At 53.7% G+C, this 22413-nt stretch overlaps 1 protein-coding gene across 2 annotated transcripts; it reads left to right on the top strand.

Annotated features, from left to right (window-relative positions):
• The first annotated feature begins 287 nt into the window (after positions 1-287).
• Positions 288-22407, top strand: CARMIL2 (capping protein regulator and myosin 1 linker 2). 2 transcript variants are annotated; one of them, XM_074286442.1, is made up of 39 exons: positions 288-416; positions 809-912; positions 1118-1168; positions 1642-1704; positions 2990-3114; positions 3269-3366; positions 4215-4285; positions 4583-4656; positions 5289-5364; positions 5572-5660; positions 5780-5874; positions 6442-6528; positions 6679-6791; positions 7101-7178; positions 7407-7483; positions 7762-7863; positions 8508-8577; positions 9160-9241; positions 9600-9696; positions 10720-10777; positions 10905-11077; positions 11172-11334; positions 11445-11543; positions 11901-12029; positions 12525-12638; positions 13126-13301; positions 13433-13520; positions 13870-14025; positions 14877-14943; positions 15613-15893; positions 18294-18394; positions 19367-19733; positions 19939-20061; positions 20242-20278; positions 20470-20541; positions 20733-21002; positions 21786-21866; positions 21993-22091; positions 22191-22407. In XM_074286442.1, exons 1-39 carry the CDS (start codon positions 377-379, stop codon positions 22343-22345), a joined length of 4401 nt encoding a protein of 1466 aa, XP_074142543.1. In that variant the 5' UTR covers positions 288-376; the 3' UTR covers positions 22346-22407. The 2 variants fall into 2 exon arrangements, with proteins under 2 accessions (XP_074142543.1, XP_074142542.1); XM_074286441.1 differs by having other exon boundaries at positions 7759-7863.
• Positions 22408-22413: the final 6 nt, after the last annotated feature.

Raw genomic sequence — 22413 nt, 5'->3', positions numbered from 1 at the left:
AAGAACACGGGCCCTAAATTAAGAACCCTTGATCTGGTCCAAGCCACCCATTTTACAGAGAAGGAAACTCAACCCCAGGACAGTTACATTATTAATAATTAGCACCGTAAGGATTTGAACCAGGCCTTTTTGAGGCTAGATTTTAGGGTTTTATTTCCCCTCCCCCTGAACAATAATGGTGGTAGGAGCCTAGACTCCCATGGGGCTGTCACAGCTGAGGGTGGAGAGCAGGAAGCAGCTCTCACCTTCTGCGGAAGAAGGAACAGGTGGTGAGGGGTCAGGGGAAGCCGAGGGCTTCCTGTGCTACTAGTCATTTGCTCTGTTGTTAGCTGGCACCGTTCCTGGCTCCGCTGGGCCCCGAGCTCATCCCCTACAAATGGCCCAGCCCCCTGAGGGCATCTCCTACGAGCTGCAAGGTGAGTTCTCCCTTTCCCCCTCCAGCTGGACAGCTAGCAGGACGGCCTCAGAGATGGGAGTGAGGACCATGTGCCTCCTCTTCCCCTGTGCCCTCTTGCAAGTTCCTTCACTGCTGGGGACAGACCTTGGGGAAATTGGCTCAAGTCCCCCTGAATTCTCTCCTCTTCCTCCTCTTTGACCCTCTTGTTTCTTCCCCAGTCCAAAGGATCCTCAAGCCCAGCTTCCAGTCCCTGAGAGCCCTGATACTCTTTCCCCTCCCAGCAACTCCTGTCCCAAGTTGGGTGGAACCTAGACTGATGCCCCCTCCCCCTTGAGGCTTGGGCTAGGGTGACCTGTAGTGGTCTCAGTGGGAAGCCAAGAGAAGACCAGACATGTAAGGCTGGTCCCACAGATGAAATCACCAGGTTTCTGTGGCCAAAGGAAGTCAAACTCCTGCTGATTATCCAAATATATGAGAGAGAGGGGCCTGAAGAGCGAGAACGGGATCGAGTGTTGGTAGGACTTGTGGGAAAGGCTTGGGTGGGAGAGAGAAGAGGGGAGAAGGGATGGATGCAGCCGATGGGCCAAGTGAGGGAAGGGATTACGGCTGTGGAGAGACAAGAAGCTGTAATGGGGACAGTTCTTGGGGAGGGGGCTCACCACACAAGGCCCATACATCCTGACAGATTTTGTCCCTTGTTTTCTGCCCGGCTCCCTTCAGGCACTGCTACCTTGGAGAGCCTACTTACTCCACACCTCGCTCCCCCTTCGGGTGAGTCCCCACTCCCCTAAATCTTCACCAGCCCCACCCTCCAAACTCTAGGATTTCCCAAACTCTCCTAGACTCCGGGCTAACGGGGGATTTCCATAAACAAGCATTTATTGAATATACTGGCAAAGTCCCTCCTTACATTACAAAGATGACTGATTCATTCCTTGCTGTTATTCTGGCTTTGTGCTCTGGGGTTGGCTGGACTAATCCCTGAGCTCTGAGCTTAAGAGTGGCCTGGTGATGATTAGTCTAAGAAGTCTGTGTTTTATCCAAAAAGATAATGGGCAAGACACCAGGATAGTCATGGAGGGAGCTGAAGCTGGACAGGGCTTGACTGAGAAGTGTTGGACTCAGTTCCTCCCTAGTAGAGCATCTCTGTTAGACCTTCAGCATGCTTAGCCTGGACAAGAACCTCCTAGAAGGATGAGGGGTCCAAGATGAACTAAACTAGTATCCCTGTCCCTTCCTCATAGGTGGACTGCACATTCAGTTACTTGGAAGTGAAGGAGATAGTTCTTCAGGAGATTCCCCCCCAGGTGAGGTTCTGCTTTCAGTATACCCCAAATAGGATTTCCTGACTAGACTACGGCTAACTTTTTCCAATCTCCTTCCCAGCCATTTTTTAAATTAATTTTTCCAATTAACAAAAATTTTTCTCTCCATCTCCAAAAAAGAAAAGGAAAACTTTTGAACAGATATGTATAGTCGAACAAAACAGATTCCCACATTGTCCTGAACTAAAGTTCTGAGTCTCATTCTATATAGCCTGATTCCATCTCTATTCTGTCTGGAGATGGATTAACATGCTTAATTATTGGTCCTCTGAAATCCTGCTTGGTTATTGCATTGATCACAGTTGCCAAGTCTTTTAAGAGTATTTCTCTTTATGCTATTGTTAATGTCTAGATTGTTCTACTGGTCCTGCTCACTTCCTCTGCATCAGTTTGTATGTCTGGCCAGACTCCTTCAAATATCATCATTTCTTGCTCTTTGTAAGCCGGGCTTCTCTGGGAATACCCAGCTCTAACGTGGAGCTGCTCCCCAGGGGTCTTTGGATTTTTTCCCTCTCACTGATTCAGTTATCAGAGTTTTTATTCTGGGAAAAAGCAGCTAAGAATGGCAAAGAAAAGTAGCAAAGTGATTGGCTTAAGCTCTCCTGTTTTAAAGTTGCAGAGTCAATCAAGGGAGGCACAAAAGTGAGAGGGGATGCAGTGGGCTCTTTGTTGGGCAAATTAGGCTTGCACAAAAGGTTCCTTCAGATACCTCCAAGTTAGGATTGGGGACTGTCCAGAGAAGCCCAGGTTACATAGCATAAGAATATTCATATGCCATGATTTGTCCAGTCCCTACAACTGATGGACCATCCTCCTGGCCCTTAGCTTCCACTTCATTACCACCAAGAAGTGCTACTTTTTTGTACATATGGGCCCATTTGTACATATTTTTGTACATATGGGTCCTTTATCTTATTTCCTTGACCTCATTGGGATATAGGCCAGTGATGTTGCTAAGTCAAAGAAAATGCAGCTTGGTGCCTTTGGGGACAGAATACTGGACCAGTTCCCTGATTCAATCAGTATATCAAAACACCTGTTTTTCTACCTGTTTTGTCATTTTCCGTTTTTGCCAGCTTTGTCCATCTGGTTACTGAGATAGAATTTCAAGAATGGTTTTAATTTGTATTTCTCTAAAGATTAAGTGATTTGGAGCATTTTTCCATCCACCTCTGGGCAATCTGGGTTTCTTCTTTTGAGAGCTGCCTGTTCACCTCCTTTGATCCATTTATCAGAGGGAGAGAGCATCAGCTTTTCTGACCATTAGGTGATTATTGAGTTGGAGTTGCTGCCCAAGTTGATGATGAAGCTTCCTGCTCTCGGGGCCCTGGAGCAGTTAGCCTTACACATGGCTATGTCCATCCGCAAAGTCTTCCCAGAGACTTCTCCCAGGTGAGGACAGTCTGGGAGCAGAACCACAATGATTTCCCCTCTCCCCCATCCCCACATCCATTCTGCTGGAGGTGGGGACCTATACTAAGTAGAGAAAACCCTCTCAAATGGATGGATGCTGGTCTGTTTCTTGCTTCCCTCTCCCACCTTTCAGGAAGCTGTTCCGGAAGTCTCCTTCAGCTCTGCTGGCCCGGCTGGAGAAAAGAAGTAGCTCCCTGGAGGAAGTGACACTAGGCAACCTTGGTCCATGTGGTGAGGAGCTTGAGGGGGAGCAAGGGCTCTGAGCTGACTTTGGCAAGTCCCAAAAAGAGCACTTAGTTCTGTCCTTGAGTGCTTCCAGGTTTATAACCCACTGTCCTCACAACAAAAGGTGCAGTGATCACCTTCATGAGTCCAAATCCAGCCTCAACCACTCACTGGCTGTGTGACCCTAGGCACATCACTTCACCCTCTTTGCCTCAGTTTCCCCATCTGCAAAATGAGCTGGAGAAGAAATCGCAAATTATTCCAGAATCTTTGCCAAGAAAATCCCAAATGGGGTCATGAAGAGTCAGACATGACTCACAACTGTGAGTCATTTTAAAGTGGGGAAACTAAGACCCAGGTTTGCCCAGAGTCACATAGCTATCAAAGGGCAATTGGAATATTCAGATCTTAGGACCCCTTTTCTCTCTTTCCTTTCCTCTTTTCCCTTCTCTTTCCCCCTGTTGCCTAATGGGAAAAGGAGAATTGGATCTCTCTAAACATGAGGCTTCAACAAATATTTATAAAGTAGCTTTTAATCTAATAGATTGTCAACTATGTGAAGGCAAAAACTGTGACCTTTTTATTTTATTTTTGTTTGCATTCCAAACAAGAATAAGATTTTTAACATATTGGGTTCTTAATAAGTTCTCAAATGTATTGAACTAAGTACATTAAAGGGGACATGGAAAAAAAGTGTCATGTGAACCCAACGTAGAGATTTTTGCCCAGCCTGGACTGCTGTCTTGCTCTGTCCTTCTCTCACTGCATTCGTCCCTCCTCTCTTGTCTTTCTGGTTCTCCCCTCCCGGGCCTCTCCTCAGCCCTGACGTGGCCATTATCCCTGTCTGACTCTAGGAGGATTCTCTGAGACCTATGCTGCCCTGTGTGACTATAATGGGTTCCCATTCCGAGAGGAGATCCAATGGGTGAGACTAGGGCCCACAAGCATTTATTAAGCACCTACTATGTATAGATGCCCGGGCTAGGCACAGAGTGTAGCTAAGATACTGATCCTATCTTTATGGGTTTAGAGTCTAATAATTCCAGCAGGGGCTATGGGGAGGGAGTACAATGAGTTGTGTGCAGGGGCAAGGGTGAAGCTAAGTCCTCCAGGAGTCAGTGAGAGTTGGGGTGGGAGGACTAGGGGGAAGGGAATGGATCCTCCCACCCACTACCCCAGGAATACTAGCCTGGAGGTGACCCTGTGTACTTACTGAGCCCAGGATGTGGACAATATCTACCATAGCCAAGACTGCCGGAACTTCAGCCTAAGAGATTTCAGCCATCTGCACAGCCGGTGAGAGTGGGCAGACTTAAAGGTGGGGGGGGGGGGCTGGGAAGAAACCAAAGTACAGGGGGAACCCAGCTCCACTTCCCTTCTTACTAGCATGGGATTTAGATCCAGTTGGGTCCTTAGAGATTATCAGTCCTTCTACAGATGAAGAAACTGAGACCTAGAAAAGGAAAATGGCTTTGCCCAAGGTCCTACACGTAGCAAGTGGTAGGGCTGGTATTTGAAGACAGATTTTCTGGCTCCTAGAGCAGTTAAGTGATGCAGTGGTTAGGGGAAAGGGGCCTCGAGTCAGAGAGGCTCATCTTCCTGGCTTCAGGTCCAGCCACAGACACTTCCTATTTTCCCTCAGTTTCCTCATCTTTTAAGTGAGCTGGAGAAGGTGATGGCAAACCACAGCTGTATCTTTGCCCAAAAAACCCCCGAGACTCAGACAGGACTGAGCTCCAAATCTGTGGCTCTTTCTGAAACACCCCAACTTTGGGCCTGTTTCCCCAAGGCTACAGTAAGGGGTTAGCTGGGAAAGCCAGGCCCCCGGACTTTCCCCTGCCTTTCCTGTGACTGCAGGGACGGGGAAAATTACGATTTTGTCTCGTCCCAGAGCTCAGCACTGACTGGATTTCCCGTCTCTTCCCCAGGGATGTGGCCCTAAGTGTGGCTGCCTTATCCTACAACCTTTGGTTCAGCCGCCTGTCCTGCTCTGACCTCAAGCTGGTGAGGAGGGCCCTGGCATGGAGAGAGGGCAAGAGTCGGAGGAGAGGAATCACATTTATTAAGTCCCGCTGTGTGCTAGCCCTTGTCTTAAGTGCAGTGGAATTGTGGAGGGAGATGGATGGCAGAGTATCAGGGCTATTAGGAGGGTCTCTGAACATGCCGCCCTTCCCCCGCTCCTCACCCCTTCCCCATTCTCCCCCTCCCCAGAGCCTAGAGGTGTCTGAGCAGATCCTCTACATGCTGAGCAAGTCGTCCCGCTTGGAGGAGCTGGTGCTGGACAATTGTGGTCTGAAGGGGTGAGGAGATGGGAAAAGGGGGAGAGGGAAGGAGGGGGCGACGAGGCGCCCAGCGAGGATTAGGGCCCCCCGCCGGCCAAGTCTGGGAGTCCCAGCCGCCCCGCATCTCGCCCTCTCAGGGACTTTGCGCAGCGCCTGGCTCAGTCCCTGGCGGATCATCCCCGGTCGGCCCTCAGTGTGCTCAGCCTGGCAGGGAACCCTTTGGAGGACCGAGGTACCGCCCTCTGCCCTCCCAGCCCTCCTCAGACCCGACCTCGTATCCACCCTCCAAGGATCCCGGTCTCTTTTCCACTCCTGCCCTAGTCCTCTACCTCCCAAACCCCAGCCCCAAACCAGTCCCGCCGGCCCTCTGCCCCAGACCCCCTTTGACCCCTCTCTGGGGGCCCCTGTGCCTCCGGGGGATAGAATTTGTGTGCACGCAGTTTCTCCCATCGGAATGTAAGCTTTTGGGAGGCAGGCCCGGCTTTGCCTTTCTTTGTATCCCGGAGGCGTAGCACTGTGCCTGACACTTTGTGAGTGATAAAAGCTTGTTAACTGACCGACCACTGAGCCATTGGGCTGGGCTCTGGGGGAGAGGGAGGTAAGGCGAGGCAGTCCCTTCCGAAGCTCGAAGCCTGGCCCTGGGAGAAGATGGGAGTGATGTGCCCCCTGGAGCCTGCCCTTCCTGCCTGGCACGCTGGCCAAGAGACAATAGAGCTGTGGGTGGAGACGCTCTTCCCCGCCTCCCCCCTCCCCCCCCCAAAGGTCCACACAATCTTTCTTCCCTCCCTACAATCCCCAGGAGTGACAGCACTCAGCCGCCACTTGGAAAAGCGTCCTGGGGCTCTGAAAAGGCTCAATCTTTCCCGGACTGGGCTGACCACGAGAGGTGGGAACGTGGCCTGAGCTAAGGGAAGGAAGGGGGGCAGCCTAGAGCTTTTATGGCCCCTCTTGGGCTCGAGTGGGTAAGGCAGTGGGGAGGGATCTGAATCCTAGCTCCTGACCTCCCTCTCGGCCCCTTTTCCATCTCCTCTTTCAGGAATGAGTGCTCTGGGCCAGGCCCTACTCACCAATTCTTCCTTTGCTTCCTCCCTAACCCACTTGGACCTGTCTGGGAATCCTGGGGCTCTGGGAGTCACAGAGGATGAAGGGGTGAGTAATCCTAGCTTCTGAGCCCAAGGCCCCACCCCAAGCCCTGATCCCAAGAAAGCATTGGCAGTGGGGTAACTGCTAGATCTTATAGAATGTTTAGAACTTCAAGAAACTTGGAAGAACCATTCACCTTCGCCCATTTTTACAGATGAAGAAACTGAGTCCCGAGAGGGAAACTGACTGATCCAGATAAGACTAGAATTAAGCTCTCCCCAGGGTCCTTGCTACTGGACCAAACTATCAAAGCCATGGGGGAAGGGGAGGTCAGGAGGTCTGAGGGGTTCCTGCTGAAGAATTATGTCCTCGTAGGGTCTGTATAGTTTCCTGAGTCATCCCAACGTCATGACCCACCTGAACCTCTCAGGGACTGACAGTGCCCTGGACATTGTAAGGAAAGGGCCCTATTCTATCCACTGTGGGTGTGGGAGGAAGGGAATGGGGTGGGGTGGAGGAAGTGTGTCCTTAGAGGCAGAAGAACCCTGGGTGGGGAGTGGGATGCAGCTCAGACACACTCTGGACAGCTCTGGACACCCCCCCCTCACGGATAGTGCTGGACACAGAGGGATGGCAGTCTGGGGCTGGGGCCTCTGTTGGCATTCTCCTTTCCCCTTCCAGTTGTTCCGAGCACTGTCTCTAGGATGCTGTGCCAGCCTTGTTCATCTTGATGCTTCCAACAACATCTTCTCCCACGTGTAAGAGAAGCCCTCCCACTGTGGCTCTTCTTCCCCAGAAAGGGCAGGGCCCACCTTGACTCAGGGATGAAGGGGAAGAAGGGACCCTCTGATTCTCAATTCAGTTCAGCTCCCTGAACCAGGCAGACCATGCAGGGGGGGGGGACCTTGATTGGGGCTGTCCCTGGGTCAGTCAGGGGAGAACAAGTTAGCATCTGCAGTCTTGGGGAAGGGCCACTGAGATGGGAAGTTGGGCATGAGGGAAACCCATCCCTGTTCCCCACCTCCTCTCCCAGAAGGCATCGGGGAGTGCCCTCCTCCTTACAGTCATTCTTCAGCCAGGCAAAGTCACTCCACCATGTGGCTTTAGCAGGAACCAAGCTGCCTTCGGAGGCTCTTAGGTGAGTAATGTTCTGCTCCCTCCACCTCGAAGTCCTGGGGCAGAGGGCAGATACCCAGCCCTCCAAGGGAGGGTCAGTCTGCCCATGAAGGATGGATATGTTTGTTGGCTCCTGCTGGGTGTGACCAGAAGGATCCTAGCATAGTGGACTTATAGTTGGAAGGGACTTGAAAGGTCATCTGATCCCACCCCCTCATTTTCTCGATAAGAAAGCCAAAACTGGGGTGGGGTGGGGAGGGTGGATAATTTTGACCAAAGTCACAGAGGTAGTAAGTGACAAAGACAGATTTGAACTCAAGGACAGCTTGATGGGGCAGGGGGTAAAGCACTGGACCCAGAGTCAAGAAGACCTGAATTAAAATCTTAACATTTACTAACCCCAATTGCCTTGGAAAAAATCCAAAATCACTCTCAGATTTTAATTCAGAGCCTCTAATTCTAAAACCTGAGCTCTCTTTCCACTGCAGTACCTCTTGGCATATAATAAGACAGTAAACATGGGGTCATCAGACTTGGGATCAATTCCTGGCTGTAACACATAATAAGCAAGTCACATCTCTTTCTGGAACCTCTGTTTTCTCATCTGTAAAATGGGGTAATAATACTCATGCCATTCTCAAGATGACATCTATCCTATTTCCATAGGAGCCTTCTTCAAGGCCTAGCCCTCAATACTCAACTCACGGATATCCACTTGGACCTCAACACCTGTGAGGTGAGACTCCTGGCCCTAAGCCCTGCTCAGCTTCCCTGTCCCTCTAGCCCAGAGAACAGTAATCTGGGAGACCAGGATGCTCTGGTTGTCTCCTGTACTTGGGCTAGGCCACCTTTGACCTGCTGGCAGGGCCGAAACTAGCTAAAAGTGCCTGGGAAAGATTCAGGTAAGCTGGCTATAGGGATGCATCTGGCACGGAGGACCATCTCACTTTGGGGATTCAGTTGTGTCTGCAGGAGACAAGCTATATACCCAGAGTACCAGCCCACAGGGGCTCAAGGGATTGGGGAGAATGACAGGAGAGAGGTTTCACAGTAACAAGGTTCTAATGATGGCAGCTGGTAGTGTTTGGTACCTCCCAGGGTACCCAGGTGGGGCATAGGAGTACTTGTCAGTTCAGGAAGAAGTACTCCTCATCCTGCCAAACAGAGTGTTAGGGAGCTAAGCTGAGGCAAAACTCCATTCATATCACGCTAGTTATGATTTTGCTTACTGGTGGGAAGGTGAGGTAATAAGGGAAATTCTCAGCATATTCAACTCTGACTGCTCTGTGTCCCACTTCCCACCCCCCAAAAATAACAGCTTCGTTCAGCTGGTGCCCAAGTGATTCAAGACCTCATCTTTGACATCAATTCGGTGAGGGCCCTGGATTTGTCAGACAATGGTGAGAGTTGCAGAAGTGGGGGGATGAGGGACTCCCTTTACTGCAGGACTAGGGAGTTTTTTTCCATCTGATGACCAGAAAGGGAGCTGTTGTACCTTATTTCAGGCCAAACTCTGCCCCACAACTACCCTCCAGGCTTTGAGCCCAGAGCCTCCTAAACCCTCCTCTCTATCCCCTGTACCTTGTCCACTGGCAGGGAGACTGATCCTTGTCTGGAGGAGGAGGAAAATGTTGAAACAGTTGCCCCTCTGACTGCCCTGGGGAAAGAGTCTGCTCACTTCTGGGACTCAGAACCACATTAGCATGTGGGGAGAGGACGTTAGCCCCGTCAGTTTACCTGTGGTTGCCTGTTCCCTAGGTTTTGACACAGACATGGTAACATTGGTATTGGCCATTGGGAGGAGCAAGTCCATCCGTCACGTGGCTCTGGGGAAGAACTTCAACATTAAATCAAAGTAAGAAGCATCTCCCAATCCCACACCCTTACAAGAGGATTCAGTGTTGACCTTTAAGCCTTACTGACGTAAGAGTTACAACTGAGCAGTTTTGTCATTTCAAGCCAATATTCAGAACTTTTAAAAGTTCTATTTTAAAGAAATTGTCCAATCATGGAGTCCCCATCTGGAAGCCCAAGTTCTTTCTGGACCTTCCAAATTAAGTCCCTGATTTAGACATCTAGCCCACCTGAAACTAGATTTCTTGTGTTCTCTTTTCTGCCACTGTCACCATATCTGGGTATCTTCCCCATTCTCTCTGTCCGATCCACTGTCTCTCTTGTGGTTTGGAAGATATAGATCCAGAAGATAAGAAAGTAGGGTTTATTTATAAGGGAAGAGAGATTTATATATATATAAAGCAACAATAAAAACCACCAAAAAATCAATAGACAGTCTAGAATATTGATAAAAGAAGTCTACCTAGTTCCAGACTTAACAGGACCTAAATTTTCTAATCTAAGAAATAACTATTCTGGATCCTTCTTAAATCCATGTTAACATCCCACACAGCAGTCTTGAGCCCAAAGGATTCAGTTTGTTTTCCTGGCTTACAATTCCAGGCTCACTCTGCCAATCAGGAAATCCTCTCTCCTAATAGCAAAGGAAGCTTTCAGGTACTCTGCTCATATTCCCATGTAGCCAACAAACTAAATCACTTCCCTTCCCAATCAAGAACAAAGAAGGAAATAACAAAGATTGGCTTCCTATCATCTATTAAAAAGAAGAATCATCACATCTGACAGTTTACAAAGACTGTCTGATATAACCCCACAATCACTTGCTTCTGTCATTCCCTTTTAAAAGCCCAGTGGTTCTTCTTCAGGTGATCAGGCTCAATTAACACCCAGCAGGGACTGGATCCCACAAACATGCACAGACCCCACACTTGGGACATATTTCCTACGTCCAAAGGGCTTTATCTTTTCAGTATTTACTCTGATAAGTTTAGCACCTCTCAGCTGCTCTCCCTTCCCTTCACAGGGAGTCCCTTGGGGATGTGCTGCACCGAATTGTCCAGCTCACCCAGGATGATGACTGTGTGAGTATGAAGGGAAAGAGCATGTTGTGAGAGGCCTGAGAGCAGTGTCCCGCCCATGCCAGGAGGCCTCTGCTCCTGGCCCTGGCCCTTTGGTGACGACCCCCCCCCCCCGTTCCCACAAATCCAGCCCCTACAGTCTCTCTCTGTGGCTGAGTCAAGGCTGAAACTGGGCACCAGTGTTCTGCTGAACGCCTTGGGCAGCAATCCGAGCCTGACATCATTGGACGTCAGTGGCAATGCCATGGGGGACACAGGTGCCAAGATGTTGGCTAAAGCCCTGCAGATCAACACCCAGCTCAGGTGAGAGAGGCAAGAGGGGAATGGGGGGGGGAGGGCTGAGGCTGATGAGATGTCTCTGTGCTGCCCATTGTTCCCTCCAACCCTGGTTCCCCAGGACTGTGATCTGGGACCGAAACAACACCACAGCTCAAGGGTTCCTGGATGTGGCTCATGCCCTCGAGGGGAACCACACTCTGAAAAACATGCCCCTGCCTCTGAGTGACCTGACCCAGGCCTATCGAAGCAGCCCAGAGCGAACCTCTGAGGCGATACACCAGGTCTGGGGTGGGCACGGGGTGGGGGAGAGCAGAAGAGAAAGGATAGCTCTGTGGGAGGGGCATAGATCCAACCTCAGGCCCTCTGTGACACCCCCACATCCTTCCCCCAGATCCAGGCCTGTCTCTTGAGGAATAATCACACACACAGAACCCTGCCTGACCACGCCTTCCGCTTGCAGCAGGGAATTGTCACCCGATCTTCTGAACAGGTCCCAGGCCTGGCCCAACATCCTCTAGGCTTATGTCCCTTCCCTAGTGTCTCTCCTGTGTCATGGGGAGGGGTAAGGCTGTATAAGGCTGGGCTCAGAACGGGTGGGTCAGTCTGGACCTTGGTATCCTGGGGCAGGAGGAACAAAAAGATCCCTGCCCCTCCTTCGAGACTGCCTCCACCTCCTGCCCTTGGATCTTCCTCTCTGCTGTTTTCCTGTCCCTAGGTCCCTTCTCTTGACTCTTAGAAATAAAAAGGTCCCCTGGGGTCAGGACACTGAGGTCCTTGGGGGTAAGTGAAGACTGGGGGGGGGGCTTAGGGAGCAGGTGTCAGAGACATGTCTTCCCCCCACTCCCAGATGGTGAATGAGATGTGCCTGACAGTGCAGGAGCACATGGAGTTGCTGGGCTGCTGGCCCAGCCCTCGGGGTGAGGCTGCCCTGCACCAGGCTGAGGAAGCTATCCGGGATGCTAATTTCTCCATCAGTGTGAGTTCACCCACGCCAACCCTCTGGTAGCCAATCCGTGCTTCAAGCTATTGCCGATCTGCTTGATTTGAGCCTAGCAGCAGTCTCTTTCTCTTGTCTAATAATAATAATAATAATAGCAGCCAGTTTTGCTACATCAGTTTAAGGTTTGCAGAGCACTTCACCCATGTTCACTTGTTTGACTCTCAGAAAAACAATGAAGTAGGTACTGAGACTGAGAGAGTTTTAAGTGATTTGCTCAAACAGCTAGTAAGTGTCCAGTGCAGGATTTGAATTCATCTTTTCTTGACCTTAAGTCCAGTGCCCTAACCACTGTGAAGCTCACCTGTCTGTCTGCTTGCCCACCTGTCAGTCCCCAAATCCTATTCCAACCATCTCACTAAAGTCATCAGCTGGGGCCAGTTTCCACCTAAGCCAAAGTATGAGAATGTAGGCTGGGATGCTGCCTGGAGCCGGCCTTCCTCCACAGACCCTGATTCTTCCCTGTCACTCCAGATTCTGCCTGTGCTATATGAGGCTGGAAATTCCCCATACCACAACAGCCAGCTGCAGCAGAAACTGGAAGGCCTCCTGGAGGAGGTGGGCCAGGCCTGTCATCAGGAAATCCAGGTGAGCTCCCTTTCCTTTTGCTGGCCCATGCCCTGACCTTCCATCCATTCACATAAGTCTAAAAGCTCCGGACTTGCCCTCCCTCCAGAGCCCAGCAATGACTCTATTTGTCCACCAGAGCACAGGTTTTCCAAGAACACTGCTTGGGGCCTGGTCTTATCCCCATTATTTTTGTGAAAAGATAGTTTCGATGAAAGAGCAGGTTACTGCCTTTCTCTGACTTAGGTATGAGAGTTGGAAGTCAACAGCTTTCACCTGAGAGAATGAGGTGAGGATGAGAGCTGTCCCTAATTTAAGATAAGTTGAGTCAGTAAAATGCCCCTTATTGCTCGCACTGTGAAGTTCAGTGTCTAAGGTGGAATTCCCTTTGAAAATGCTTTATGCCTTCAAAACCAGCTGGTTTCCTCACTTCTCGTATCCTGACACTAAGGCCATGTTGGCTCATGTAACCTCTGACCCCCATGCCCTCTCTCTGCCTGCACCTCAGTCTTTCGTACAAGCCACAATGGACACGGTTCAGAGCCTGTGCCCGAGGGTGATGCAGAAGGCCGGCCGCCGGGAGCAGCTGAGTAGTGCCATCTCAGGCCAGGTCAGCCGGCAGGACCACCTGGGCCTCAGCCTACTGTTGGAGCAGCTTCTCAATGATGTCTTCAGCAAACTCAAGTAGCTTTGTCCTCACGGGATTCTGGGAAGGGAAGATGAGGGAGCAGCAGGAGGAGGGGAGCAATGCAGCAGTGGAGGACTACTCCACATCCTTGACCCTGATCCTCAAATCCATTTCCCACCTTTGCCAGTGAGATCCGCCTGTCTATCACAGCAGCTGCTGCAGAGCGAATCATTGCCCAGGTAGTGGAGGATCTGAGTGCTGCCCAGAATCGACTGGTGAGTCTGGGGAGAGGAAGGGAACTTCGGTAGGAGAAGGAACTGGCAGCGGAAAAAAGAGAGGGGAACCAAGGTTGGAAGAGAGGGATTCATGTGGGCTTTGCACAGCTCCCTTGTCATTCCTGTGATTAATTCTATGGTGTGGGGTCTCCAAATGAGATCTACGTGGAGCTAAATGCCTGCACTCCTTCCTCTTGTCCCTGGTCCTTCTTTCCCTGCTCAGTGCCCCCATGAAGAGTGGACATTGGCAGAACACAGCTGCCCACCAGAACTCAAGAACTGATAACTGCTTCTACCATGTTCTGCGGTCTTGAGGAACCACTCTAGGGCACTGTCTTACTGGTTTTAGGTGGAAAGCTTATCTCAGCACACATCAGAAGCACCCCCTTCCCTGCTTCTCACAGACAGTGCTGAAGCAGGAGCCAGGAAGAGTGGGACTCTACTACATAGGGGAGATAGAAGTCCTGGAGATGGGGAGACAGAAGGCCTCTCTTCCCTGGGGGAGGTAAGTAGTTTCTCTCACAGCTCCCCTTCCCCATCAGCAAGGTAGGATCCCTGATGGTCTGAATTCTCCAAGGAGAGGAGGACATGTTCCATACCCACCCCTCAGTTCATCTCACACAAGCAATAATCAAAAATTACAAAACCAGTTCTCAGTCTCTTCTGTTCCCATTGGTGAATTCCTAAATCGTTTGAATTCTCAAGACAACCTGTTCTGTAAGTCCCTTTGCCATTCACTACATCTGTGGCCTGGGTCTTCTGGAGGAGGCAAGACAAGACAGCCCACAGAGTGTTCAAGTGACTTTGCTTTTTTCCCTCTACCAGCCCATGCCTCTCCTTTCCACCCACTTATGCAAGATTTGGGGCACAGAGTTCCCCCTGCTCCCAGAGCACAGTGACTGCTCTGAAAATAGCTTCTACTTCCTGACTTGATTTGCCCCATCTGTCAAATGAGAGAGTTGGACCAGATCTGGGAGTCTCTGCCATAGCTTCCTTTGGCAGCTGTCTGATTAATGCCCCTTCTCAGAATCCTGTTTTTAATACACAGAATAGAAGACAGAATCCTGCAAAGGAAACTGATTCTACTAAAATAGTTATCAAAATATTCTTTAAAACAAATCCACAAAGTGCAGGTTAAGAAACTCTGGCCTGGAGGATCCCCAAGGTCCCTTCCTGTTCTAAGTCTAGCCGACCTTGACTGGGGATTCTGAGCCTCTGGGAATCCTCCTTCTAGATTTGCTCCCTTCTTCAGGGAGGGATGAACTGAGCCTCCAGACCTTCTGCCCCCTCCTCCCCAGAGACCTGGGCTGAGGCAGATGGCTGAGGCCGGTCCGACATTCTGCTTCCCCGCCCCAGGACAAAGTGGCCCAGTGGAGAAGAAACAGACACAACCAGAGCATCCGGCCCACCCCTGCTGTCCGAAGTAAGGCCTGGCCCGGCTCGTTGGCTCCCACTGCCCTTGGAGGGGGATGGAGCAGGGACGAGGGTTTGAGTTTCCTCCAGAGAATGCCGATCTCGAGGGCAAACTTGTGCCTGGGCTGAGTGGGCACTGCTCGCCCCAGTGCTCGGGCCTTAGGATCTCTAGGACCCCTGAGTCATGAACAGGACAGTAGATACCAGCGCTGGTTCCCGGCCTCCTCCCCCACCATTGATCAGCTCCTGCACTGGGAGGGGTTGGGTAATGAGCGCCGGGAGGGGAGGGGGAGTTTGGGGAGAGGGGCTATCCAGTTAGGGTCTGATCTCAGGCTCTCTACCTGCTCAAACTCTCTGAGAAGGCTGGTTGGGGGAGGGGTTGTCCTGGTGGGGATGCCCAGCCGAGTCCTTGGGTCGTTGTGCCCCGGCCTCCCGCCCTCGTCCGGGACCAGGGCCGCCCTCCTGTCCCTTCTAACTCAGGAAGTGGCGGCGCGTCCCTCCGGGGGGCCCAGGCCTGAGCTGCTTCAGCACCCGGGACAGCGCCCTCGGGCCGACGGGGAGAAGAGGGGCTGAGAGGGGGAGGGGCCTTTCCCTCCGCCCTGGGCGGGGTTCTCCGCCTCCCCCCCCCTACACACACACTCCCTTGCTGCCCTCAGTCCTCTCTCCCCCCTCCCCGCAGGTCCCTCGGAGGAGCCGGAGCTGGAGCCGGAGTCGGAGCCGGAGCCGGAGCCCGAGCTGGCGGCTCAGGGAGAGGATGCGGAGCCCGGCGGGCAGCGGGCGGGGCCGTCTCTCAGCAGCAGCGCCCCGGTCTCGTCCCAGCCCGGCCCGGTCCCGACCCCGCTCCCCGCAGTCCCGCAGCTCCACATGGACCTGCCGCTTGCCAACCAGCCTCTGGCCCACCCCACCCGGGCCCGGCCCAGGCCCCGCCGCCGGCACCACCAGCCGCCCAGCAAGGTCCAGGTGAGCGCGGCCCTGCGGCCCAGGGATGCCGGGCTGGGCGGGGGGAGGGAACGGCCCGGAGGATGCGGGCAGGGATGCTCCTGAGCTTCCCCGCCGGGGATGCGGAGGAGATGCAGGATGTCCCCCGGCCGGGGATTGGGCCCGGGGGCTGGAGTGCAGAATGCCCCCGGCGCTGCCTCGGCCTCCCCTCCCCCCAGGAGCGGCTCCCTCTGCTCTCTGGCCAGTTCAGCCGGCAACACCCTACCCCCAGAAGTATGGGCGGGGGGAGGGGGGCGTCTCAAGGTTGCTGTGGTGACAGACCCCGGAACGAACTGGATGCCAAATTAGCTGGGAAAGGGAGTTGCTGGGGGGAGGGGGGGGGCTGGTGTCCGCGTGTGCAAAGTACTTCTACATGCACGGCTGTATGTAAAGCAGGTTGTGGAGGCCGTGGATGTGCAAGTAAGCGTGTGGAGCTTTGTACAGCTGCCTGGGGGGGCTGTGTGATTGTGGGGTGCATGTGTGCGACTGCAAGCGGAGGGCCGTGGCAGGGGTTCCACAGACTCGGGCGTTCTGTCCCTAACTGTTTCTGGATCCACTTGGCGTGTCAGGCTGTGGGTGTGACGTGGGGCCCGGCTGGATGGACCCTTGAGCGTATGAGTTGCCGTGTGTCTGACTTCCCTTCCTGGAAGGGACATGCATGTTCATGTGTGTGTAATGAAGGTGGAGACTGGAGTCCAGTAAAGGTTCCAAAGGTGCCCAAAGTTGCTACATCCTGGTTCTGACGGCCACTCCAGCTTCCCTTAGCCTTCAGGCTGACCCCTTGGGAGAAGATCCCCAATCAGTCCCTCTTGCTTTTCCCAGCCCCCTCTCCTCTAGCCTCCCCCTCATATTTCCAGGCAAGTGGGGGGCAGAGTAAGAAGGCAGGGAGCAGGAGGTCTGACACACAGGGTGGCCTGGCCTCCTGGAGAGGGCCTGGAGAGCGAGAAAGGGATTCAGTGACTGAGAAAGTGTTCCTGGTGATGGGAGATGTGTACACGCTTCTAAGGCCTGACCACTTAGCCTAGATGGGGGGGGGGGAAGGAGAAGGAAAGGAGACTAATAAGATAAGACAAGTGCTCTGGCCAACATGGAGATGCTAGAGGCTGTGTCTGCTTCCTACTCCTCTCCTGAGCCAATGGGTAGATACTAGGCCTGGGCAGCAGAAAAAGGACGGAGTCTGGGAGTCAGAGCTCTGAAATCTAGGAAATCAATACCTCCCTTCATCCCTACTCCCCTGCAGAAACACAAAATACACAAGAACCCTCCGTTACTGTGTGGGTGGGAGTTTGAGGTGTGAGGGAGAAAAGAAGCCTTCTTGGTACTTGCTTCCCTGAAACTGCCTCTAGAGCCCGGAGCTTCCTAGCCAAACCTCCTTCCTCTTCCAACACCCTGCCTCTACCAACCAGTGTCCCGAACCACTACACCCTGTGCCCCGCTCTAGTCTCCACATGTGAGAAAAAGGCTGAGAGTGGTTCCCACCCCCCAGGAACCTGGGCTGCTGGGCCCCTGGGCCCCAACAAGGACAGGGCCCTTCATCTTTCTCTCCACAAGGTCCCCATGCCCTGTAGTTCCTGCCCTCTGCTGCCTGCCTTTCCCTCCTCCCCCACCTGCCTGGCCCTAAGCTCTGGAAACTGAGGGGGAGGCTGGGTGTTGGGGCCAAGAAGAATTGGAGAGGTGGGGAGGAGACTCAGGCTGCCAAGAAGCTGGGGGATCATCCACCACGTGGGTCAGCCATGTAATGGTGCCGAGTAGGGGGCCTTTGCAGCAAACAGATGGAAGGGGAAAGTGGAAAGAGAAGGCTGAAATCTCCCCAGCCATTTTGACGCAGCAGGAGGAGAATAGAGAAAAGGGAGAGTGAGGGGGGGAGGTAGAGGGGAAAGACACTGCAGGGAAGTGTTCAGAGCAAAGACTGCCTCTCCAACTGGGTGCTGGGGAGGCAGGAATCGTGGGTGACTCTGTGAGTATGAATGTGCCTTTGGTGTGTATGATTATGTCTGGGGGTGTGTGTGAATGGTGCCCTGAATGTGACAGTGTATGTGAATGCATGACAGGGCTGTGTGACTGAATAACTGAAAATGTTCCTTGCGTGTAGCTGATGGGCTTTGTGCGTTCGTGTTGAGGGTTGTGACGGAGGTGAAGAGGGCATCTCTCTGGTCCTGCTCTTAACCATCTCCCCACCTTCTCCTTTGGCACCTGTCCTGCCCAAGACTGGAAGTGGGAGCCGGGACTCCAGGGGCCCCAGGAGGTGGGAAAGGTGGGCACTAGTCATACCACTCCCTGCCAGGGGCTCTCCCTGCTTCTGCTCCAGGTTTCCTGGCCCAGGAATTTGGCCTGGGAGGGAAGGAGGCTTGGTTGAGTTCCTGAGGTGCCCTGTGCCCCCAGGTACCTCCCGTCGTGCCCGAAGAGGAGAACGGGCTCAACGCCCGTGTGGATGAGGGCGTCGATGAATTCTTCTCCAAGAGACTGATCCACCAAGAGAGACTGTAAGTGGCCCGGGTTGGGGAGCAATCAGGGGCAAGAGTGACAAAGGATAAGAGAAGGGGAATCAGGAGTGACTGGCTGGAAGGGACCATGATTATGAGGAGCCAGGGCTGGAAACGCTTGAAGCCGGAGGCATTTGGCACTGGGAGTACCCAGACGTGGGATTGTCTCCAGCCAGGAGCCAAAGGGGCCTGGATTATTCAGGCCTGGGGAGTTTAGGGCTGAAGATGACCTTGGTTTTTAGTCACCCCCGATCTTGGACTGAACAAGTCAAATCGAACAAGACTGACCACATCACTGCCTATTTGGTCAATTCCAGGGCTCCTTTCGGATTAAATATGCTTTCTTCTGTTCAATTTTTAAAGCCTTTCATAAACTGGCTCTTTTCCTGTCTTTTCAGTCTCCTTACTCCTTACACCCACCTTCTTTACCTCCATTCTCTTGTCTTCTACTTTTTTTGGAATCCCCATTATTTAGCGAAGGGCCTCCTGTGGTAGGCGATTAATAAATGCTTATTGACTGACAGGAATGTCTGAGGCCAGGAGTAATGGGGGTTAGAAGTGGCCATTTCGGGGAGTGGCAGGAATGTCGTCAGTCAATAAATGCATTTATTAAGCACTTCCTCCATGCCAGGCACTGGGGCTGGAATGAGCCAGGCCAGGGAGTAACTGCGCCTGAAAGTTATTAGAGCTAGAAATGGCCCTGACTGAAAGCAACAGCTCCAAGTACTTGGCAGGGAGGGGAACCAAGAGCCGGCTACTTAGGAAGGTCTAGGCGTCCTGGGAGTGACCAACCCCAGAGGAGCTGGAGCTGCACCTGAGCAGGACAGCAGTTAGGCAGGGCTGGGGCTGAATCTAGGAGCAGTGGGGGAGTCAGAAGGGACCCCTGGGCTAGTCAGCTCTTGAGATCAGAGGGACCCTGGGAGCTCTCTCTCCTATGATCCCACCCCACACTACTTGATTCTACCCCCATAGGTGGTCCCCTCCGGATGCAGTCCCTGAACCTGGAACTCCTGTCAGTTCCCGAACACTACGGAAAAAGCTGGGCACCCTTTTTGCCTTCAAAAAGCCACGATCAACTCGGGGGTCTCGGGCTGAACCCGACGCCAGCCCCGGGGCTCCTCGAACCCGAAAAGCCGCATTCAGTGACCTTCTCCGCCCACCCAGCCGGCCTGGCCGAGCAGAGGAACCTGGAGTTGAAGGGACTTTGGAGGGAGTACCCAGTTGCTCCCCGGATCCCGCCCGGAGGAGTCGGCCTCGTTACGCCAGAGAAGGCAAAGCGCATTCTATGATCCTGCTTTCTGCAGATGAGGAAGAGGCCCTAGGTGGGCGGCAGGAGAAGGTGAAGGCCCCCCTCCGTCTGTCTCCCATTTTTCCACCTACAAATCTGGATATGTGGTTCCTGTCTTCACCTTCTTGGTGAAGTGCCCTTTTACCCCCAAGCTGAGACCCTGGGGGGGGGGGGGAAGCTCGGGGCCTGCACTGGAGCTGGGGAAGGGGGGTTGCCCCCTCTTCTAGAGCTTTCTGACTCCTCCTAATCCCCACAGCGACGACCATTGGAACGGGGAGACACCGAGATGCCTCCGTCCTTCGAGCAGCGAGTCCATGTCATGCTGCAGCGAATTGGTGTGGGCCGGGGAGGTGGAGGAGGCGACAGCAAGAGGAAGCAGGTGAGGCTTCCATGGCCTGGGCGGGGCAGCACTGGCCAAGGCGGGAGGGGGTGACACAGGGACCAGAGGAAGTGGCCTAAGGACGACTCGCCACCCTGGGATGTCATGCGAGGGCTAAAAGTGGCCCCACCAACAGGATGACCGGAAACCTCTGATTCCCTATCTTCCTTTTCCCCCCAGAGCAAAGATGGGGAGATAAAGAAGGCTGGCTCAGATGGTGAGTGGGGTCTCTGCTGGGAGCAGGGGGCCTGGGTTTGGGTCAAAGCCCCTCTTGCCAGCTTGGCTGGCAGGCTTCCTTCCTCACCCCAAGAGCAGGGTAGCAGAAGCGGGCTAATGGGGGGGGGGCCCTGGAACCTAGGCCGGAAGACAAGAACATGGAATTTCAGCTGCCCAACCCTCATTTTCCAGGAGACATCATGGACAGCTCGGCTGAGTCACCTCCCCTGTCCCTCAAGTCCCGAACCCACTCGGTGTCTGCAGGTGGGTGACGAGGGGGGAACTTTCCCCGTCCCTCTCCAAACCCCTTCCCAGCCCGTGGCACTTCTCATTGCTCTGTCCCACCCAGTCTGTCTGCAAAGTTTGGTGTCCTTTCCAATGTCTGATCAGGCGCAGGTGACTGAAAGTTTAGGAGGTCTGACTTCTGCCTCCCTGTCCCCCTTCTCCCTGCTCAGACTCCTCATGCCGTCCAGGACCAGGAGGCCGGGGGCCGGAGCCTGTGGCCTGGAAGGCCCTGGGCCGGCAGTTGAACGCCGAGCTCAGAGGGAAGGGTTGGGACCGGCCAGGACCCCGGACACCCTCCCCTAACCTGCTTCAACCTGAGCCCAGCTTCCCAAGCCCCTGTCCTAGTCCCATCCCATCTCCTCGACTGTCCCCCCGAAGAGCCAGCAATGCCGGGAACGGCCAGTTCACCCAGGACACTGCCCTGGGAGCCAGGAGCGAAGGTACGGCCAGGGGACACCCCTAGCTCAAAACTCTTCCTAACAGCCAGGCAGCTTAGGGGGCCAAGAGTCAGAAAAGGGTCCTGCCCCCCCAAGATCACAGTCGATAGTTGGGCATTTGATGTTCCATTTGGAGAATGCTACATGCCAGGACACGTCCTCACCAGCCCAGAACAGGCCAAATAGAGAGGAGGTCACCGAGAGGAAACGATCCGGCCCTCAGGGACGAGGTGCCTTTGGCGTGGCTACCTCTCTGTAAGATGGGGAAAAATACATAGGGCCTGTCGGAGCAATGGTTGGTAGGAAAGTATTTTCCAAGACTCGCATCGCTCTAGAGATGAGCTGTCCTGGAGGAGGAGTGGGAATTGAGCAGATGGAGATTGCAGATAAGAGTGACATGAGCCAGAGCAGCTAGGAGTGGGGCACATGGCTGGAAAGGGTGGTGGGACGCTGGCTGGACCAGGGGCTCCATCTCGGAGGGCCTGGCACACCAGGCTCTCGAAGGGCAGACAGGATGTCGTGGGCAATGAAGAGCCACTGAAAACTTACTCATAAGGGTGATCCGTTAATCAACCTGGCAATCTGCCTGAGGTAGAGAGGGAAATCGGCTTCTCCGATCTAGTCTAGATGAGAGCCTGAAGCAGCGTGGCGGAGTGGCAATGTGGAGAGCCCTAGCAGAGAGGAACAGGCTGGGGCGGGTGCTAGAAAGCGCCACCATAGTAGTAGGCGGCACCTGGAAGTCTCAAAACCCTCCTTATCTCATTCTGTGCTCACCACAACCTCCAGACAATCACCTGAAGCCCCGAGCCGTCTTGGCCACCCGAAGAGCCGTGTCTGTGCACGAGGAACAGCTCCAGACCCCGGCTGGTGAGTGCAGGGAGGGAGCAGAAGGGGAGGGAGGCACTGCAAGGGGGTGCTGCAGCCAGGGTGGAGGGGCCGGGATCACCCCCGCCTCCAGAAGTCACCCTGAGCCTCCCACTTTCACCCCGGCAGCTACGTCTCCCATCAGAGACTTGCCCCTGCGCCTACAGCGCTCTCCTGTCCTCAAACGTCGTCCCCGAGTTGATGAGCCCTCATCCTCACCGAGTCTAGGTAAAGAGGCAGGGAATGGGGGAGAAGGCCTAAGGCCAACAAGCCAGGGGTGCAGGGTCAGCGGAGCCAGGCTCAAGCTGTTGTGTGTCCCACCTGCAGGGTCGGCCACGAGCACAGAGCCCCGGCTGCCGCTGCCACCAGATGAGCTGCCCCCAGAGGTGCCTGCCGGCCTGGAGTCCATCCCCTCGACCACCGCTCCCCCAGCCACAGACCAAAGAGTGGGCAGCCAAGCCCCTGACACCCCCAGCCCCTGACCCAGCCCTCCCCTCACACCTTTGGCCGCATGAGATTATTTTATTAAAAAACTCAAACCTCATCCTAG

Source organism: Sminthopsis crassicaudata, chromosome 2, assembly GCF_048593235.1.
Source record: "Sminthopsis crassicaudata isolate SCR6 chromosome 2, ASM4859323v1, whole genome shotgun sequence".
Taxonomy (NCBI): Eukaryota; Metazoa; Chordata; class Mammalia; order Dasyuromorphia; family Dasyuridae; genus Sminthopsis; species Sminthopsis crassicaudata.
Note: the sequence above shows the minus strand (reverse complement) of the source record. Positions and strands in the feature narration are given on the sequence as shown.

Bases quoted from the DNA above. Each gene is read 5' to 3' on its own strand.
- CARMIL2 (XM_074286441.1), top strand. From the start codon at position 377: ATGGCCCAGCCCCCTGAGGGCATCTCCTACGAGCTGCAAG. The intron at 3,367-4,214 runs GTGAGGAGCTTG...GTCTGACTCTAG, and splicing joins AGGCAACCTTGGTCCATGTG to GAGGATTCTCTGAGACCTAT. The intron at 8,578-9,159 runs GTGAGACTCCTG...CAAAAATAACAG, and splicing joins TGGACCTCAACACCTGTGAG to CTTCGTTCAGCTGGTGCCCA.